Genomic DNA, 22,510 nt, shown 5'->3' with positions numbered 1-22,510 from the left:
CAATTTATTGTAAGAAAAAAAAAAAGGGGTCCCACGACGACTCTGGACCGTCTAGAATATGGGGGGGGAGACACTCAGGGAACGTATCCCCCATTTTCTAGGAGTGCGGACCCTTTATGTGAAGAATGTGGGTGCAATGAATCTGCACTCACTCTCCCCGGGTCCACAGCAGCAGAGTCCATGTCGTAATGGTTGCTACCAAAGCTGCAATGCCCTGCTCATGAGGTAAGGGCATGCCTAATCAGGAGAACTATTCTACATTTCCAAATATTGGTATTTGCTGATATTATTGCTATTCCACCTACTATATATTGGGGATAGGATTTTGGAGATGGAATACCCCTTTAAGTCCAGTTATCCAGCTGAATGAATACTTAACAACAGAGCTCGCTATTTAGATGTGTTTTCTTGTGGCGTATAACGGACTCTCATGTTTGGTAGTCATTCAGCAGGGAAACTATAAAAGCAAATCCCTCCATTTGGAAATGTAGTATATAGCTCTCCTGATCAATTATGCTCCTTACCTCATGAGCAGGGCATTGCAGTAATAATAACAATTTATTCATTTATATAGCGTTATTAATTCCATAGTGCTGTATGTCTTTGGAGTGTGGGAGGAAACCGGAGTACCCAGAGGAAACCCACGCAAACACGGGGAGAACATACAAACTCCTTGCACATGGTGTCCTTGGTGAGAATTGAACCCAGGACCTCAGCGCTGCAAGACTGCAGTGCTAACCACTGAGCCACCGTGCCGCCTATTTAGCTTACAGATGCATAACCACCACTCACTGTGTCTGAACACAGGAAGCTGAGCTGACAGCCGCTCTGTGCATGCGGCAGCGTCTATTGTGAAGGAGAGGGCCATGGGGGGTATCAACGCTGCACAGGTACGGTGGGACACCGGGGAACACCGGTGGGGTTATAGGGGGTGACCTGGCAGGGCCTGGGGAGGAGTTTTCTGTTGCATGTGTCATGGCACATGCGACAGAAATCAGAGGAGTAGGGTGAATGCGGCCGGCGCGCTGCTGTGCGCGCGGCCATCTTGGATTTCTGGGAGGGCATCAGGGGGGGCACTTTGGCGACACCGGGGGACCGGAGGGGACCGAGGAGGAGATTTATCATGTTTGTTAATGCCAGATGGGAGATAAATAATTTTTTACCGGCGCTGTCATTTACTGTAACGTGATCATCGGTGTACGGTGTATACCTGTGATCACGTGAGCGGGGACCGGAAAAACCGTCCTGAAATATGATCTGCAAGGTCTCAGCTAGCCCTGAAACCCCGGAGATTTTCTGACGCTGGGGGGCGTTATTCACTTATTTCTGCCTGCTGTTTATAAACGGCAGATCAGAATAAGGCTACATTAACACGACCGATCCATTTTTGCGGTCTGCAAAAAACAGTCTGTTTTTTTTCACGGGTGCATCTGTGTGGCATCCGTTTCCGTTCCGTAGACGGTCCGTATGTCATCTGTTTGTCATCCGTGTGCCTTCCGTTTTTTTTGTGTACTGCAAAAAAACTGAAGGAGGGTAAATGCATAAATTTACCCAGGATCCATAGCTTCATCCTACATGAGGCGGTCACATGTTCACTCCAGTGCCATTTTCTACTGCTTTTCACAGCGTTGAGCGCGCTGGTTATTTTCCTGTGCTTGTGCACTTCATATCAGTCTTTTCTGTCATTATAATGGCAGAAAGACACATAATGTCCCACTCTCCTGCATTTTGTAATTTTGCACCCTTTGGTGCCTTTCATGTGGCACTAAGGGGTGCTTAGCTTTGTATTTAGCCAAAAAAATGAAAAAAAAAAATGACGTAGGGTTCCCCCTATTTTTGTAGCCAGCTAGGGTAAAGCAGACGGCTGCAGCCTGCAGACCACAGCTGGCAACCTCACCTTGGCTGGTAATCCAAAACTGAGGGCACCCCACGCTGTTATTTTAAATTAAATAAATAATTTAAAAAAAACAAAAAAAAAAAACAACGTAGGGGTCCCCCCAAAATTGGATCGCCAGCCAAGGTAAAGCAGACAGCTGGGGTCTGATATTCTCAGACTAGGGAGGTCCATGGTTATTGGACTCTCCCCAGCCTAAAAATAGCAGGCCGCAGCCGCCCCAGATGTGGCGCATCCATTAGATGTGCCAATCCTGGTGCTTCGCCCCAGCTCATCCCGCGCCCTGCTGCGGTGGCAAACGGGGTAATATATGGGGTTAATACCAGATGTGTAATGTCACCTGGCATCAAGCCCTGTGGTTGGTGAGGTCAGGCGTCTATCAGATACCCGACATCACCAACCCAGTCAGTAATAAAAAAAAATAGACGACAAACACATTTTTATTTGAAAAAACACTCCCCAAAACATTCCCTCTTTAACCAATTTATTAGAAAGAAAAACAAATCCAGGTCTGGTGTAATCCAAGGGGTTGCCATGACGATCCACACTGTCCCAGTCAATGAAGAGCAGGATGTTCCCCATTGGCTGGGAGAGCAGTGCAGTGACCTGAGCTAACATCAATGGGTCAGCCCAGGTCACTGCAGGGCATGACAAGTGCTGCTGTCAGCGAGGTACATTACCTGCGCTGATCTCCTGCACTGCCGACAGCACCTGTCACTGAGTTCAATGACTTTCACAGCCAAGTATCGCGAGAGGCCCGTGACGTCACCGCTAGTCAGTCTCGGGTCGGAAGCGAGAGAAGGTGATGTGACAAGCGGCGGTCATGGAAAACAGTGACAGCGCTGAGGTCGGGACTTCATCACCGCAGGTAAGCCGAGCGAGACCATGTGTGCAGAGTGCCAGGAGGACATTAGTGTCGTGGACTGCATGGCTGGGGACGTGTGTGTGTGTGTATGTATGTGTACATGCCGCGTGCAGGAGGGGGTGGAGTGAGCTGAGCGGGGAAGTGTGGGCTTCCTGCACGTAACTAGGATAAACATCGGGTTACTAACCAAAGCGCTTTGCTTGGATACCCGATGTTTATCTTGGTTACCAGCTTCTGGCAGGCTGCCAGCGATGGCTCCTGCACACTGTAGCTGTAAAAAGCCCTGCTTTTTGCTGCTAGAACCGTTCTCGAACGTATCTAGAACTATCGAGCTTTAGCAAAAAGCTCGAGTTCTAGTTCGATCTCGAACAGCCCCCAAAATCACTCGAGCCGCGAACTGGAGAACCTCGAACCGCGAACCGCGCTCAACTCTAGTGGAGAGGCAGCTAGTGCGCATGCGTGTGCCGATTTACCCCAGCCGCAGCCTTACTACAGTGTTTCGCCTAGTGAGTATGCTCAGCCTGACTGTGCCATTCCTGAGGCTAAGTCTTCATTTCGGGATACAGCGCATGCTCCCACACTTAGTGCAAAAAGCCTCTTTGCACAGTTACTTGAACTCCGTGCCGGGTCTAAGTCCTGTTTTGTGCCTAGACACCATGCTAAAGCATGACTGTATTTCATGCTACTGAGCATGCTCAGGCACTTACTGCATCAGAGACTAGGTCCAGTAATGAACTCTTTGGCCCTGCCCCTGATGTGGGGGGCCCATATAGACCACAGGGCATCAGGTGTCCTGACGATGTGGCCAGGCCACTCCCAAATGGCTTGCAGAGGCCCGCCCCTATGACTTGTCACCTCATTATTGATGGTCAGACGATGACTGGTGAGGTGTTTGTATCGTGGCAGCCATGAGGTCATTATTGAAGTTGCGGTTCCAAATAGGACGCTAGTTATGCCACTCATGACGTATCACTCTGCTTTTGTCTTCAGGAGGTGCATTGTGGTCCACCCTGGTTTGGGGCGGACCCAGGTTATAAAACGGGCTGGAGCCAACAAGGAGGTGCGCAGTCTTCTATTATGCTCTGAAAGAGCACACCTTCATGTGTTGAACCCATTGCGGCTTTAGGCCAGAGGTAGGCAGGGATAGGGCGTCGATGCAGGCCGCCACCACAGTTGGTAAGGCAGAACGGTTAAGACCAGCTCCTGTCCTACAAGTCCTGCTTGTGCAGCCCAGTGGCATTAACAGGCCTGCTGCTGCTGATGCGCCTGCTGTCCACAGGTGTGGCCCCAATGCACACGGTCAGCGTACTCAATGGCCCTTGTGATGTTAACAGGGAGTTCCTGGGCTGGGTGGGCGTGTGGACCCTGTGACGCTAACAGGGTTCCCAGTCTCCAGATCCGAGTGGCGTCTAACTCGGTTCAGGCTACTATTAGTTTCGTAGCCACACAGCTCTGTATCCTCCACCTAACCTTCCAGTTGCCAACCTCTCCTTTTCCATCTGGGAGCACGGTGGACACTGACTGCTGATGGGGATATATACCTTTCTCTTTCTTTTCTTATTAATTTTCGTTATATAGCGGTAACATAGTATATACCACCTTATCCAAATCTGCCAGTCCCACCGTAACAGATGGTGTTTCTTCATCAAATGTTACTTTTGCTTAACCACCAAACCCACAGACAAAAACTTTTTTCCACTTTCCAACACACCTGTTCCCCTTTCCACCAGCATCTGTCCTTTTTCAACTCATTTTGTATATGACCAAAAGTGCAACTCTGCAGGGACACCGTACTCAATGCCATCTCAGCACAGCAGCCAGCCCTCGGTCCCTCAGATGTGGAAAAGTAAAAGACCATTTCCTCCGATCTATGACAAAGCGTTGAGATTCACTCTGTGCAGCACTGGTGTTTAGTGGAAAAGCAGATCTAAGATTGCGTACCACCTTCTGCAGATACTCCTGTATACATGCGTCCCTTTCTATGGCAGGAATTATTTCGCCAAATTTTGTCTTGTACCGGGGATCTAACAGTGTGGCAACCCAGTAGTTAGCATTACTTCAAATTCGTACAATCCGAGGGTCATGTTGTAGGTAGTGCAGCAAGAAGGCGCTCATGTGTCTTGTGCATCCAGGAGGACCAAGTCCTTGGTGTGTTGGTGGCAGATAGGTGAGAATCGTGCCTCCTTCCTCTGCCCTCTCCCCCCAACCTCGCACAACCGAAATGTGAGCAAGCTCTCACTCATCTGCTGAGTCTTCCATACCCATCGCCAGTTTGTCCTCCATTTCTTCATGGGCTCCTGCACCTTCCTCAACACTTTTTGCTGATACTATGCGCCCTTGTTAATCTCTCTCCCCCACCATGACTGCTGCCTAGGTGCCGCTGACCATCTGGACCTCGTAGGTCTTGTTATCCCTTCCGCATATGAATCCTCCTGTACTTCCTCCCCTTCCTCTTGTCCCAACACCTGACTCCGAATAATGCTTACAGTATGCTCCATCATGTAGATGGCCAGAATTGTCACGCTGAGAATGGCATTCCCAGTGCTAAACATCTTCGTCGACATTTGTAAACTGTGTAGAAGGGTGCATAGGTCCTTGATCTGACACCACTCCAGCAGCGTGATCTGCACCACCTCTGGATCAAGTTAGGCCAGGCTATATGTCATAACGTATTGCAGCAGGGTTCGGCGGTGCTGCCACAAACGCTGCAACATGTGCAGATTCAAATTCCTGCGTGTCGGCACATCGCATTTCAGGCGTTTAACCACCAGACCTAAAGACTTCTGGAGCGACGAAAGTTGTTGAGCTGCTGTGTGCGAACGATGGAAGTGAGCACATAGCGAGCGTACCCGCTGCACAAGGCCATGTAGGCCGGGATGGTGTTTTAAAAATTGCTGGAGAATTAGATTCAACACGTGAACCACACAAGGCACCTGTGTCACATTGTCACAGCGAGGGGCCACACCCATGTTTGCATCATTGTCGCACCCGGCCTTCCCTGTCTGCTGGTTGAGTGGAGACAACCATTGATGAAACTTGGTCTCCAGAGCTAACCGTCCACAACTTCTCAGCGGTGTGACTCACATTTCCCATACATTTCAAAGTAAACATTTGACCGCATGATGGCATTGAGCTCTGCTGCCAGCATAGTAAGGCGGTGTGTGGTTTTCCTTGTGCGCAGCTACAAGGAAGGGTGCCCTGACCACACAGGGTTTGGGCCGAGTTGAAGGACCCACACGAGGTTGAGGAGGCAGAAGCAGTGTATTAACTTCTACATACAGAGGAAGGATTGATACAACTCGTGGGGACAGCAAGACTTGTACAGCAGACCCTTCTCCATCTCTCCCCATAGTAACCCATTGCCCAGTCAGCGACATGTAACGCCCCTGTCCATGCTTACTGGGCCAAGTATCTGTGGTGAAATGCACCCTGTCACACAGTTTCTCAAAGAAGCGGTGATGTTTGGTGCGACATGCTGGTGTAGTGCGTGCACGCCTTTGTTGGAGAAGGAGTCGCGCCTGGGCATCAGCTCTTGGGGCACTGCAATGGGCATAAGGTCTCGAAAATCCTCGGTTAAAAAGGTTGGAAAGGAAGCATTTTGGTAGCCAACAGTTTGCAGATGCTGAAAGTCAAGCTCTAAGCCATGTCATGCCCTTCTAAAAGCATGTAAAACACAGCAAGGGGACTCCAACCACAGTCTCCCTCATTTCCACTAATAGGGCCACACACCCCACTTGACTGGCATCAGTTGACCCCCATTTTCAAGATGAAAAAGATCCTTTGCATGAAGCACTCTAAAAAATACGCGTGCCTTTCACCTCCCCTGGATGACCCAGGGGAAGAAAAGTCCTCTAAGAGCCATGACTTGTTCATCTTGGTTCTTTTTTCAAAAGCGAGGGGACTCCAACCACAGTCTCCCTCGTTTCCACTAATTGGGCCACACACACCCCACTTGACTGGCATCAGTTGACCCCCATTTTCAAGATGAAAAAGTTGCTTTGCATGAAGCATTCTCAAAAATACGCATGCCTTTCACCTCCCCTGGATGACCCAGGGGAAGAAAAGTCCTCTGAGAGCCATGACTTCTTCATCTTGGTGAACGTTAGTCTGTCCACATTGTCAGTGGACAGATGCGTGTGCTTAGCTGTCAGCACACCCCCAGCAGCACTGAGGACACATTCCGAGAAAACGCTGGCTGCGGGACACAACAAGATCCCCAAGGCGTACGTGGTGAGCTCAGGCAATTTATCCAGATTGGAAGCCTAAAATGAGCAGAGCTCAAGTTGCACAGTAATGGCATGGACGTTCCCTTGCATATACTCATATCTGTGTCTCCTCCTCTTTTTCCTTGTCCAGCTCCTTTGTTTTTGCATGAGTATATGTCCTTGTCACTTTCCCATGTGTTGTGAGTTGTTTGTCACCTTTTGGACACCTTTGAGGGTGTTTTCTAGGTGTTTTTATGTGTTTGTGATTGCCTGCCATTGTTTCCTATGCGGTTCGAGTGGTTCGTCGAACGTTCGCCGAACCAAACTCGAACGGGACCTCCGTTCGACGAACCGAACTCGAGCCGAACCACGGCCGGTTCGCTCATCTCTAGTCTTAACTACTATCTGAAGGCTATGGGCTCTATCAGGGAATGTGCACACGTCTTGTAGATGTCTGTGAACCCCCGGAATTATTCAGACAGAATACGCTTCAGGACAGTCATCATTTTATCCTGTAGGAAATATTTTTTTTTTTTTTTTTGCTGTTGCTTCTTGGTTGTTTTTTCAAACATCTTTTAGCTACTGGATTTTACTTATTTTTTAAATGAACTAGTAAGCGGCATCCAAGCAGCAGCCGCCATATAATGGGCCGGTCACTGTCAGCCGCTTCATGTCTGAGGAAACCTGACGCGCTTAAAAAAACTTCAAAGACTGAACATATGGACAGCAAGTCATTTTTACATTGCAGTGTATGAGTTCATCTCTTTAATATTTAGAGTTTGGGTTTTTTGAGGAGGTTACAGGGCGGATCTGTCTGAAAACAAAATGCTGTGTGCACATACCCTTAATCTGACTGATCAGTGCCTAGGGCAGCAAAACCCCCAAATACGGCCCTGCATACACATTACTGGGGGGCACACATTAATGAGGAAAGGGGTATACAGCAATGGGGGGCATACAGCTCTAGAGGGGGACAGTGGCTCTGGGGTCAGGGGACAGAAAGCTCTGAGGTGGGGGGGTTACATGCAGCTCTGGGGGTATACAGATCTGGGGTGGAGAGGACATACAACTCTGGGGTTATATTAGTATGCAGCCCCCATATTCCTCTATATAGTGGTATGAAGCCCCCATAGTCCTCCATATTGTATTATGTAGCCCCCATGTAGCATTATTCAGCCCCCATATTGCACTATGCAGCCCACATATGGCACTATGCAGCTCCAATATGGCACTATGCAGCCCCCATATGGCACTATGTAGCCCCCATATGGCACTATGCAGCCCCCATATAACATTAAGCAGTCCCTATATAGCACAATGCAGACCCATATAGCATTAGGCACCCTCATGTAGTATACAGCCTCCATATAGCACAATGCAGACCCATATAGCATTAGGCACCCTCATGTAGTATACACAGCCCGCATATAGCACAGTGCAGACCCATATAGCATTAGGCACCCTCATGTAGTATACAGCCCGCATATAGCACAATGCAGACCCAGATAGCATTAGGCACCTTCATGTAGTGCACAACCCCTATATAGCACAATGCTGACCCAGATAGCATTATGCACCCTCATGTAGTATACAGCACCATATAGCACAGTGCAGACCAAGATAGCATTAGGCACCTTCATGTAGTATACAGCCCCATATAGTATTAGGCACCTTCATGTAGTATACAGCCATATATAGCACAGTACAGACCCAGATAGCATTAGGCACCTTCATGTAGTGCACAGCCCGTATATAGCACAGTGCAGATCCAGATAGCATAAGGCACCCTCATGTAATATACAGCCCCATATAGCACAGTACAGACCCAGATAGTATTAAGCACCTTCATGTAGCATACAGTCCTATATAGCACAGTGCAGAGCCCCCATGGTCGTCTCACCACAGTGATTGAATACATACTCACTTTTCCTTGTTCCCCCGCTGCTCCGGTCTCCTCGGCGCGTCCACTGCTGTCGCTCACTCTGACATCATTGCAGGAGCGCGGTGGTGTTGTCACCGCGCTCCGCTGAAGAGCTGTTAGAGCGCAGATAGTCAGACACAGCGGGGAGAATGATGAGAGAGGGAGCGCGCCTATTCCTTATCCTATTCCTGGGTGGTCATAAAAACAGATGGCTGGAGGAATGTTTAATTCTTTAAGGGGTAACATTTTTCATTGTGAAGAGCACCAATTCAGTGCAAGGAGACTTATTGGCCATGCAGTGCTTCCCTCGCAACTTAAATATGTAATATATTGTGAATACATTTGGACTGAATTCCAGTTTGGGGCTCCTTCTTGTGGTCAGTGCTGGTAGTGGAGTTGGCTTGCTGAATAGAAACCAGACAGCTGAGGCAATCAGGTTGTTCTGATTGGGCCTATATAACTGAGTAGTGTTCACTTGTTCCTGGCCGGTGCTCAATGTTGTCGCCTGTGTGATAAGGACATTCTGAAGCCAGCCCTTCCTTCTGTGTCTGCCAGAACTCCTTTCAGAGAAGTTTGGTCTCTGTACCTCTGCTGGTGGTTTCCACTTTCTTGTTGTTATTTTCTATTAAGGTATTAAGGCTTATTTCCTGATTTTGCCTGTGTGGAGTTCTGGGTGGAGTTGGATTAATCCCTGCTGGGAATGTCTGTGTACCTTGCTCCATATTCTGCTATGTATTTTGTTTTGTCATGCTTGGTACTAATTTGAGTTCCTCCTCTATATTAGTGTTTTGTTTGGATCCCAGTAACACCAGAGTACTGATATAGTGGGGGCAGAGTCCGTGTGGACTCAGTATTTTTCCATATCAGGCGTGTTGGTTCTTTTTCTAGGGTATTGCACGGCTGCAGACAGTGCTCTTTTCTGTCCTTTCCTATTTAGATAGTTTGGACCTCATCTTTGCTGAATCTGTTGTCTACCTGCGTATTGTGTTTTCCTACATCATCGTAATCTTTATATGTGGGGGGCTATCTATATCTTAGGGGACTGCTCCAAGGCAGATTAGCCTTTCCTGTATTTCTCTCTGTAGGAATAATTAGTTCTCCAGCTATGTTGAGGCGACCAGGTCATCGTAGGCACGTCCAACAGCTACTTCTAGTTGTGTGTTAGTGTGTCACCCCCGCGTCAGCAGCCGAGCTACTTGGATCCGGATCCTCGGTGGCTTGAGATGGCTCTGGACCCGGGGGGTCGCACGGCTCCTCAAACCAAGGGGGGTTATGTACAGGGGATGGTGTGGAAAGTTTGTGACGCCACCCGTGGTGCGTGGTAAGATGGAGTACCACCGCTGTGACTGGGAGTACCCGGTGGTGATAGTGTGGTCAGCTAGGTGTTTAACCCCTCCATGGGTAGGGGGGAATGCCCCGGGGACTCGGTGATGGTGACGGGGGTGTGCCGTTGGGACGGTAAGGGTCACTTGCGTACTCACTCAGTCCAATAATGCTGACACCGACAACTGTAGTAAACCAAAGTTCTGGACACCACTGCTGCTGAGAGGGAGCACGCCTTGGTCCCGTGCCCGTTGGTGTTGCCTGTTAGTCTGTGACCTTTTCCCGTGGCACCTTGTCTTCTAGTTGGTCCCTTTAGCCTGAAACTAATCGGGTCCCGCTCCCCAGCATGGCTAACTGAGTGAGCTTGCTCTCAGGGTTCACGTTTGGGATTTTCTGGATCGTGTAGTGGAAAGTCCTATCCCCGTCGTTGTGCTAGTACCCCAATTTTGGAGTGGGTGGAGAATGGATCTTGAAGGCTCCGTCCTCATCAGGTAAATTGTCAGGACGCCTGAAGCTTCTTCCTGATCAAGGGTCCACATACCCCGTCGTACACTGGACCCTGCTTGGTGATGGCACAAGGCCGCCGGCTGTCCTCCTCGACAATCCGTGCCCCTTGTCACGATCCCCTGCAACCGGAGTCCAGCTCCTACCAGGCCAAGACCAACGTCTGCCACCTAGTAGTTCATGGAGCCTAGCTCCTGACCTCTCCTCTTGAGAGTCACCACTTAACTGACTGCCTCCTAACACTCCTGACCCCCCCTTCAACCAACCCCCCAAGTGGGCGACCCTATTCCACTCAGGCCGTCCACTGTTGTGTCTGGTGGGTGTGGTGCAGAGTGTTCCTAGGATTTTGATTAGCTTGTTCTTGGCAACACCTAAGGTGAGTGACCCGTAACCAAGGAGGAGATGGATATTGCACAGAAGGGCACATTGCACAAAACCCTGTGACGACCTGATAGGCCAGGGCATCACATTAGTGTTAGGTCTGCAGTTTGCTGAGATTCCAACCACTCTGGTAACATTCTGGGTTTCCTAGTTGTTTGTCCTTTTTATGATCCTTCTCGGTCACAGAATCATAACAGTAATAGCCTCTTCAGAGAGGAAGAGGACTGGAATGCTGGTGCAACCTATTGGAGGCAGCAATCCTAAAAGTCAATATTGACACTTTAAAAGGCGTTTCCACATGATTTAGGATAAGAATCCAAACTAGAAACTCTATTTGCAGATACGCATTTTGGGATGTTTCCTCTGATTTAATATATATTGAATTATTCATAATCTTTCGTGTAGTTTTGATTGCAGTGTGAAAAGTATTAAGGGTCAGTTGTCATAGGTGTGCCCTGCTCTGGGGGACCCCACTAGTGAATCTGGGACCAGAAGGTCGCAACACCTTAGTATGCGCAGATATGCATCTTGTGTTTAAATGTAACTGCTTTTTTTGTGCTGTAGGTGTTAAGGATTCTTTCCTGTCTGGCTATCCTTTGTAGCCTTGATCTCAGGTGCAGTTCCTTGTGATCACTCTCCTTTGCTATAAAAAGTCACATATCTTACCATCTAAAGCCAGTGAAAAAAATCTAATTCCTAAGCTGTCCACTTTGTAAGCAGCCAGTCTCTGGAAGAAGCTGAGGTGTCGTGACTATTGCAGCCATTGTGCTTAGCTGCATTGGAGGAGTTTGGAGTGTTTTTCTTACTGTGTCTATTTTCTCTCTGTGTCTCTCCCTATCCTTGTGTTGTATTATTGTAGCTGTGAGACTACTGCTCTCGACAGCCTTCTCACTAGCCAGGGGGAGTTCAGGGCAAGCTAGGGCCTAAGCATGTGATGGGCGATGAGGGGAAGGACTCATATAGGCACATTAGGTAGTGCAGGGTATAGCCTCAGGTAAGTGCAGGAGGTTACCCCGCTTCCCTCTCCCTAGTGCCAGGGTGCACTATTGTATCATGTTTTCAGTCTCCAGGCCTAAGCACATGATTGACGATGAGGGGGAAGAACTCATATAGGCATATTAAGGAGTGCAGGGAATAGCCTCAGGTGAGTGCCACCCTAGTGCCACCATTGTATCGTGCTCCTGGTGTACAATTTGTGTTGCAGCACTCGCTGGGGGTTCCCTTGGGACCCCAGTAGTCACTAGGGGCAAGCATTTTTCAGAAATTGTTTATAAAAATTGCTTTTAAGATGAGTTATCATTACAGTTGTGGTGCACTACATAGTAATGTAGAGTAACTGCGTAGACTGTCTGCATAGCTTAACCATTAATATGCTTTGTATAAAATTGCGCTATACATATGCATAAAGCCGCACTGAAACGCAATAAAGTAGCCTGTCAACTGTAAAGGTAAAATTTGGTATATCTGTATTTCCACATATATAGTGTCTTAGAATAACTTACTTGTATTAGCAAGGTTTTTTTAACCGAATGGAGAATATTCTAGAAATCTTTCAAGGTCATTCACCACAGAATCATTAGAAAGAGATTGTCATCAAGCTTAGGAAAAATACTGTTATATATTGTCAGGGCCCCCCAATAGCTGTATAGCTTGGGGGACACATGGTCGCACAGGCCCCCTCATTTATTTGGGAATGTTAATTCAAATTATTTGTTATAGGTGAGTTTTTATTACTTCAACTGTGGTGATTCAAGGGTTAATGTATTTGTTTACTAGTTAGCTGTGGTAATCTGCCACGAGCAAGTTTAAACCGGTTTCGACAGTTTGAATTTTTGCGGGCTTTTAAGGACATCTGATTGGCTGTATAGAAAAAGTGCGGGAAAGATAGGAGTATTTAAGTACCTGGATTGCGGCGTCAGCTGTCACTCGCCGCAAGATCAAGAAGAAAGAAGCAGATGGAGAGCCTCATGGAGCAGCTGTTGAAGAAGGCGGCGGAGTCGGGAGGAGAAGACTGGCTGCGGAGGTGTCTGATGTCGTCGGGTAAAGAGGTTATGCCGGCGGAGGTTTCAGCTGCCGTTCCTGAGTCGGCGGGTCAACAGGAGAAGTTTGCGGAGCCAGCTGTTGTCGCGGTCGGCGTCCAGGAGAAGAGAAAGAGGAGAAGCCGGGATGTGTATTCACCGCCATCTTCAGCTGGTCGGAAGCAGTCATCGCGGAAGAGAAAGTTGCCGCCCCCAGCGAGAGGAGGAGTGAGCGCTCGCGAGAAGGCGCGTCATCAACCGGAGACGTGCGCCGAGCCAAGATGGTGGCGACGGGAGGATTCATCTAGCCACCGCTGCTGTAAAAGCAGGCCCAGGGAGCAGCTGCGGCTAGCAAAAGAGCACCGGACTATCCGCAGCAGCGGAGTACAAATCCAGAAGAAGCCGCAGCTGCATCGTGGAACGCGAGACCTGGTTCGTCTGAGGAGGAAGGGGACGAAGTCGGCTACGATGTGGTCTGGAGGGTCCCGTGCTCGCCTCAGGCGGAGGCTGAGAGCACTGAAAATCCTGGCAGCAGACCCGACCCGGAACAGAATGCGAGGAACGGTGAGAATGCAAATTCTGCTGTTTCTTTTAATGTTAATATGTTACCTGACTTTAGAAATGTTGTTAGAGAAATTGTTAGAGAGGTTATTGAAGGTCAGGTTAGGGATGTGCTTCCTGTGAACATGGTTGGCGTCCTGTGTTAAGCAGGTCTGGGGGCGTAGCTGAATCATGTTTAAAGGAAGCCCTAATATGTGAAATGTCCCCCCTAGGTTTTCATTTAAATGCGTCCATGAAGGAGCGCATTTGGAATAAGGAATTTGTAGATCTCTTTTCATTGCTTCCATCCATCCATAAAAGGCGCGCTATGCCTAAATCTTTTTATAATTGGTTACAGGCATTTTGTATTTATTCTGCTGTGCTGGGTGAAAGGTTTCCAGGCTGCTGTAGTGGCCTTTTCCAACATCTAGATAGTATTTTTGAGGCATATCGCAATTTTGGCGGTATGGCTTGGCTCAGCTATGATGAGTCCTTTAGGCAGAAACTAGCGGTACACCCTTCTATGAAATGGGGGGTTAAAGATGTTGGTTTGTGGATTAATTTAATGCTCCCTTTGAGGAATCAAGGGTCTAGGCAGCCTTACTCAGCACAGCAGGGTAATAGCAAAAAAGGCATCTGTTTTGCTTTCAATGAGGGACAGTGCAAATGGCTTAGTAATTGCAGGTTTCGGCATGAGTGCTCCTTCTGTGGGGGCACTCATCCCATGTCAAAGTGCTACAAGCAGATTGCACAGTCTCAACAGCAAAATGGCGCAAAAGAGATGGTTTTTAAGAGCATGGACTCCAGTGATTCTGGAAAACATGCAACCGTGGCTCGAGCGGTTCCCAGATCGGGAGAGAGCTAAGTTAATTTCGCAGGGTTTTGATAAAGGTTTCCCTGTCCCTGAATTTTTGGGTGAAGGTGTGTGTGGGTTGAAAATTTATCTCCGGTGGAAAAATATCGAGAGGTGGTGAAAGAAAAAATCTCTAAGGAAATTAAAGAAGGTAGAGTTGCGGGCCCTTTTATGTACCCGCCATTTGTCAATTTTCGTTTGTCACCTCTGGGTATTGTTCCTAAAAAAGAAGTAGGTAGTTTCAGGTTAATATATCATCTTTCCTTTCCAAGAGGGGCTTCTTTGAATGATGAAATCGATAAGTCGAAATCATCAGTTAATTATGCCTCTTTTGACCAAGCGGTTGATTTAGTCAGGAGTCAAGGGGTTAATGCTTTGTTGGCAAAAGCAGACATCAAGTCTGCTTTTAGGCTTTTGCCGGTTAGTCCCGGAGGCTTTAATTCCTTGGGATTTCAATTTGAGGACGGGTTTTATTTTGATATGTGCCTGCCTATGGGCTTTTCATTGTCGTGTTTTTATTTTGAAGCTTTTTCGTCGTTTATTCATTGGTGTGTTAGTTTTGGCTACGTTAAGGGAGGGATTTTGCATTATTTAGATGATTTTTTGTTTGTGGGTGGGTCGTCAGATAGTGTTTGTTTAGAGTTGTTGCATAGATTTCAGGAATTGCGTCATAATTTCGGTATCCCATTGGCTGAAGAAAAGACGGTGGGTCCTTGCTGCTGTTTGGAATTTCTTGGTATCACTTTGGATTCAGAGAAGATGGAGTGTAGACTACCAGAGGAGAAGGTGGTGAAGTTGAGGTCTGCTTTACAGGTGTTGAAGACAAAACATAAGGCGACTTTAAAAGGAGTTTCAGTCAGTATTAGGACTTTTGAATTTTGCTTTACGCGTGATCCCAATGGGGAGAGTTTTCTCTAGGGGTTTGTATGAAGCGACAAAAGGTGTGCACTCTCCTAGAGCTCATATTCGGGTGACGAAGAAGTTGAGAGAAGATTTGTCTATTTGGTGTGAGTTTTTAGAGGCTTTTAATGGGCGTAGCTACATACAATTTTCATTTGTGTCTTCGGATGAGCTGCGGTTATTCACAGGTGTGTCTGTGAGTGTTGGCTACGGTTGTTGCTTTGAAGGTTTTTGGTCAGTTGGGGTTTGGGATAGTACATGGGTTGTCAGAGGGGTTGTAAATAATGGGGTTGTGTTAGAGTTATTTCCTATTGCTGTTGCTATGGTGGTGTGGGGACCTTATTTAAGGGACAGAAGGATTTTGCTGTTGTCAGAGAGCCAAGGAGTAGTTTCTGCTATTAATACTTTGTCTTCTAAGTGTGTGTGGGCGGCTAGGTTATTGAGGCACTTAGTCTTATTTTGTTTAAAAATGAACATATGGTTGAAAGCTCGCTTGGTTAGTAATGTTAGCAGTGAACCAGCTAAAGTTCTTTCTTGTCACCAGCTGGATGCGTTTCGCTCCCTAGTTCCGGACGCGGAAGTAGATGGCATTCCTTGTCCTCCGCACCTATGGGAGCTAATTTGGAATTAATCCCAGTTTTTATTAAGAGGTCTGCGGCTTCAAGAACATGGGCTGATTATTCAGCTGCATGGAGAGTCTGGACAGGGTTTTGTGATGCGATGGATTTTAATTATTATGATAATAACCTGCGATCGGTTATGTTATTGATTAATAGTTTGGGTATGAAAAAATGGTCGTTTTCCTCGATTGCAAAATTTTTGGCTGGAGTTTTTTTTTTCTTAAAATTGGCTGGGAAACCCACATTGGTGAGTTATTTTCCTGTAAAGCAATTTCTGAAAGGATATAAGAGGGAAATGGGTCAGCCGGATAAGAGACTTCCAGTTTCCTTTACCCTGCTGAGGAAGCTTTGGTCAGTCCTTAGTTCTGTCTGTAAGGATGCTTACGAAACGTGCCTATTTAGGACTGCTTTTGTCCTGGCATTTTTTGGTGCATTCCGTATTGGGGAAATTGTATCGCGGAGCAAATCATGCCAGTCGGGCTTGTTATTAGAGGACATAAGAATTTTAAATTCATCTTTGTTGATTTTTATCCGAAGATCGAAGACAGATCAGTCAGGTAAGGGGTGTTTCATTAAATTGAATGAGGTACCTGGTAATGTTATTTGCGCAGTAGAAAATGTCAAGAATTGGCTTGGAGTGAGGTCTTTACAAAGTGGAGTGTTGTTGTTACACAAAGACTTCTCTCCAACAACAATTTATCAATTTAATTTTATACTAAAAAAGTGTTTAGTGGTTCTGGGTCTTGGCGATAAGAAGATTTCATCACACTCTTTCAGGATCGGGGCAGCTTCTGAAGCTGCCAGAATGGGTATGGAACCTAAGGAAATTATGAAATTAGGAAGGTGGGAATCTAACAGGTATAAATTGTATGTTAGACCAAATATGTTTTAAAATTAATTTTATTTTGTTCTCTAGGGCCTTTAGTGATTTGGATTATAGGACATTCGTTTGTCTTCTGGGCTGAGAAGAGGGCATCTCAGAAAATCTATTCTAAGAACTTATCATTTGATTCTCAACGGTTAAATGTTAAATGGTTTGGTTATAGGGGTTTAGTCTGGAAGGAGTTAAAAAATGTTTTGAAAAGTTTGATGTGTAAAAGGCCTAGCCCTAATGCAATTGTTATACATGCGGGGGGTAACGATGTAGGAAAAATCAGGACGCTTGCTCTTTTATCGGAGATGCGTTCTGATTTTTTCTTATTCAAAAGCTGGTTCCCAGGGACTGTTTTTATATTCTCTGAAATAGTCCCTCGTTTAGCTTGGGCCAGCAAAGATTTGCTATTTTTGGAAAGGGTAAGAAAGAGAGTAAATAGGGTAATGTGTAAATATATGTTAAAAGTGGGAGGTTTTTCGTTCAGGCACACTGACCTGGAGGGTTTTGTACCTGGCTTATACAGGGGTGATTTAGTCCACCTATCGGAGATTGGGTTGGACATTTTTAACGTAGGAACTGAATCAATTATTGATAAATGGCTGTGGTGTTTTTGGGGGGGCCATGACTCTGCGTGTCATGACTTGTGGGATAATCGCCCAGCTATTTGCTGGGTGGATTTGGTCGTTATTTATGGTTTTTTATGGTCAATGTATTTTTATTGAATTAATTAATTATTATATTTATTGGAAATTTGTGGTAATCCCTTATTAAACATCATGGCCTATTTCTTCCAAATTTAATGTGTCCAGTGTATTTATTCGGGGATTTAATCATTTAAATGGGAGTGGGTCTTGTGCTACCATGTCAGGGTCCCCCAATAGCTGTATAGCTTGGGGGACACATGGTCGCACAGGCCCCCTCATTTATTTGGGAATGTTAATTCAAATTATTTGTTATAGGTGAGTTTTTATTACTTCAACTGTGGTGATTCAAGGGTTAATGTATTTGTTTACTAGTTAGCTGTGGTAATCTGCCACGAGCAAGTTTAAACCGGTTTCGACAGTTTGAATTTTTGCGGGCTTTTAAGGACATCTGATTGGCTGTATAGAAAAAGTGCGGGAAAAATAGGAGTATTTAAGTACATGGATTGCTGCGTCAGCTGTCAGTCGCCGCAAGATCAAGAAGAAAGAAGCACCCGCCCTTTGGATCGAGCTGTTAGGCTTTGTCGTGATGTTTCTTAGCGGGATAATCGCCCAGCTAGTTGCTGGGTGGATTTGGTCGTTATTTATGGTTTTTTATGGTCAATGTATTTTTATTGAATTAATTAATTATTATATTTATATTTATTGGAAATTTTTGGTAATCCCTTATTAAACATCACGGCCTATTTCTTCCAAATTTAATGTGTCCAGTGTATTTATTCGGGGATTTAATCATTTAAATGGGAGTGGGTCTTGTGCTACCATGATATAATATACAACTGGACAAATGTGTAGGACAGGTTTATGGCATAAACCATTTATGTAATCTGCATTTAGCAGGTGACTAGTGAACAAAGTTCATTCGAAGGCTTGTAAAAAAACATCTATTAACTTATGAAAGGTTTTAACAACAGGCGACGACTATCAAACTACTAAATACCTTACTATACAGACGTCACTTTATTTTCCATTAAAACCAAACCTGTATAGTTTGCCAGGTTATGAGGAACAGGATCTCCTTCTATAAAGAGACAAAAGGGGTGAAAAAAGTTCTGTAAATATTACCAAATTTTTGGCAAAGTTAGGATATACCATAAGAGTGGTTCTTGGCCGAGGGAGTGGCGGCCCTCCTTGTCTCACTGTATATTTTGTGTATGTAAAATAGGAAACAGGTATTCACATCAAAATACAATGTACATTTTAGAGTTATTTTAGTGCCTAAGGTGTTTTCCACTTTTAGAGAAGTAGACTTCAAACGATTCCTGTAGTGTAGAATAACAAAGACAGATAGTACTCACCCTCCTTCGATCCATTGCCGGTACTGCTCTGGTCTTTGTCAGCAGTGGTTATGTCACATCGACAGCTCTCATCTTTACTGCAGCCAATCACTGAGCTCAGGGTCTTTCCTAAGAGTCCCTAAGCTCAGTGATTGGCAGTAGGGATGATGTTAGTTTTTATTTTTTAACGATGTGACTGCATGATATTGAGGGACAGGGGGGCTCCTATGCTGTCTCTCATTTTGTAGACCCTAGACTATCCGTAACCTCAGGATTACCCTGAATAATTGGGATGCCTGATTTCCATGTCCGGCTATTCTCCTAACGAGATCTAATCTGTTACCCCCCCAGGGAAGGAGTGTGATGGGAACATAGATTTAGACAGACAGGGGAAAACCAAAACTCAGACACACTGCAAACTCACAGGAACAAACAGTAAAATACTAATGAGAAAAGCAAGAGCAGGAAGGTAGCAATACAAAGACAAAAAAGGTGACCACCACAACGGCTCACAGCGGTAATGCACAACAACGACCTGTAAGTCTGGATCAACTGCTCACCAGACCAGTATAGGTAAACTATAGCTGTCATTAATGGGATAATTCAGCATATATAGGAGGGGAGCTGACGTGATAGTCTCTTTGATCACATGCTGTGGGAGAGCCAAACAAGCAGCACTGCAGAACTTAACTCTTGCTAGCCTGCCTAAGCCTGTGGGTCCATGCCCATGTCTCCCTGCGCTGATCACAGACCTCAGAGAAGTTAGCAGTCAGAGTGCCAGAATCTGTAATTTCCACAGAACCTGACGCCACCATGACTGTTGGTGATGCCTGCAAAAATCTTGTGACATAACTGTAACCAAAAGAAAGAGATCAGAGCAGCAGTAGGGTCCTGGAGCAGGTGACAGTCAATACTATATGTCTTTTGTTATTTTATGTTATTGGAATTGTTTGGGTCCACTTTTATATAAGTTGAAAATCCCTTTAAGAACGTTTAAAGTACATCTAACTTTCATGAAGTTAATATAATATCCAAATATGCAATGCTGTTTTAGTCTTTACTGTCCATAGATATTAGCCAAAAGCTCTTTTACTCATCATAATTTTCACACATTACATATTCTCTCCACAGGCCAGATCAGAAATGGACAAATATCTTCTACAACATGGTCCTCCTGTGCAAATTCTTACAGCAGATGTTGATAAAAAATACAGACGAGAGAGTGCTTCGGTGGTGGATGAATTCTTTGAGTCAGAGAAGCCACTCCAGACCCCATACAGCGTAAACATCAATGTTATTCTGCCAGACATGTCTCATCTACGAACAGGTTTATATCGGCCATCAAAAACTTTCACAGTACTCCCACAAATAAAGAGTGAACCAGGTACAGATTTCCCCCAGCCGTGCTCTGCCTCCTTGACCCAGACTCTGCCCGATTTCACCAGTGTGTTCAATATGCCACATTCAGTGGCAGTCAACAACATATTTATAAAACAGGAACCACCTTCTGAGATTCCATTGTCAAACCCTGGCAGCCTTCAGACACATCTTTATCATATGTCTGTTGCCAACGATGCACTAAGTATTGTGCAGTCCAGTGTAAGCTCATCAGCAGAAAATGCAATTACTGGGAATACTCTGACAACAGTCAGTGGACCTTCGTCGTTAACCCATTCTGCAGGACAACATCTCGGAAAGCAGTTGCAATCTTTGGGTCAAGAGGGTGCAGTAGTTTCTGGGCAGTTTTATCATGCTCCATCTGTCACTTTACCCCCTTCTCCTCCAAATTCTCAACCAGGCAGCCCTGAGAATCAGACAGACTTGATTAACACTATATCACTACCTCCATCTTATCAAGCAGCATTTGGACTGAAGGTGGTACAGGCTCCATCTGTACACCCAATGCCACATTCAGTGTCTATGCTACCACCAGCACAAGTGATTATGACAGTCCCCAAATTCAACCGGAGGAATAACCCTGAACTTGAGAAACGACGAATCCATCACTGTGATTATCCAGGTGAGGATCAGTTTTCTATCTGTGTATATCAATGTTCCACACGGCGATTTATGACAGATTATTTTGTGACCTTCAACTAATCTAATTTCCTGATGACAGATTCCATTTAAAGAGGACCTCTCACCAAGTTGAGCATGTGCTCACATCTTGGAATAGTGGCTGCAGAGCTGAATAAAATGTAGATTTTATTTGTTAATTTCTTCTCTTTGTTTTGATTGTAAAGTTAAGGATATAATTTATGTTATAGTTCATCTGAGTGTTACGAGAGATTTGTCTCTAGGGAAGTGTACATCTTCCCCTGCATGAGGATTATATAGAAGGAAGGAGAAAAATCATGGACCAGAAAAGCACTCAACTCAGAAGGTATATATAAAAATACCAATTTTATGGATTTTTAACCACTAAAAACCATTAAAACCAAAAGACAACACCATTACATCAAATATAGAACATGGTTTCATGACACAATCATATCTAATAATCCTCAAGATTACACACAAGTGCAATATTCAATCAAAAATAGTGAGAAAGTAAACTATATAGTTCATATCAAATAACCATTTCATATGTGCCACGTAGGTTTCCTATGTCCTGGATCAAAATAATAGCAGCAAGTAGTTTCCAATGGTTAAAGTGGAAGATATAACATACAATTTAACCGAAGTTAGGAATGGTTTCAAACATCAGTACAAAACAGTCATATACAAGGCTCTATAGGAGTCCCACTAGAGACAATACCTGGGAGAAGAGAGACCATAAGGAAACCATCATAGATAAAAAAGCTGTACTGGACATACGGAGACCCATATATAATGGTGAACAGCAGCACCTAACTCTAACCTTGGGTTAGGTTCTGCTGTTCATCATTATATATGGGTCTCTGTATGTCCAGTACAGCTTTTTATCTATGATGGTTTCCTTATGGTCTCTCTTCTCCCAGGTCTTGTCTCTAGTGGGACTCCTATAGAGCCTTGTATATGACTGTTTTGTACTGATGTTTGAAACCATTCCTAACTTCGGTTAAATTGTATGTTATATCTTCCACTTTAACCATTGGAAACTACTTGCTGCTATTATTTTGATCCAGGACATAGGAGACCTACAAGGCACATATGAAATGGTTATTTGATATGAACTATATAGTTTACTTTCTCACTATTTTTGATTGAAAATTGCACTTGTGTGTAATCTTGAGGATTATTAGATATGATTGTGTTATGAAACCATGTTCTATATTTGATGTGATGGTGTTGTCTTTTGGTTTTATCGGTTTTTAGTGGTTAAAAATCAATGAAATTTGTATTTTTATATACAGTTAGGTCCAGAAATATTTGGACAGTGACACAATTTTCGCGAGTTGGGCTCTGCATGCCACCACATTGGATTTGAAATGAAACCTCTACAACAGAATTCAAGTGCAGATTGTAACGTTTAATTTGAAGGTTTGAACAAAAATATCTGATAGAAATTGTAGGAATTGTACACATTTCTTTACAAACACTCCACATTTTAGGAGGTCAAAAGTAATTGGACAAATAAACCAAACCCAAACAAAATATTTTTATTTTCAATATTTTGTTGCGAATCCTTTGGAGGCAATCACTGCCTTATGTC

At 45.2% G+C, this 22,510-nt stretch overlaps 1 protein-coding gene across 2 annotated transcripts in view; it reads left to right on the top strand.

Annotated features, from left to right (window-relative positions):
• Window positions 1-22,510, top strand: part of LOC142251331 (Krueppel-like factor 5) — a 317,195-nt gene that overhangs the window by 116,141 nt on the left and 178,544 nt on the right. For both annotated transcript variants that reach the window (XM_075324024.1, XM_075324023.1), the window contains exon 2: window positions 20,008-20,896. In XM_075324024.1, the coding sequence (XP_075180139.1) occupies window positions 20,008-20,896 (889 nt within the window). The remainder of the gene's footprint in view (window positions 1-20,007; window positions 20,897-22,510) is intronic.

Source organism: Anomaloglossus baeobatrachus, chromosome 9, assembly GCF_048569485.1.
Source record: "Anomaloglossus baeobatrachus isolate aAnoBae1 chromosome 9, aAnoBae1.hap1, whole genome shotgun sequence".
NCBI classification, from domain to species: Eukaryota; Metazoa; Chordata; class Amphibia; order Anura; family Aromobatidae; genus Anomaloglossus; species Anomaloglossus baeobatrachus.
The sequence above is the reverse complement of the archived record's forward strand: the minus strand, read 5'-3'. Positions and strand labels throughout refer to the sequence as shown.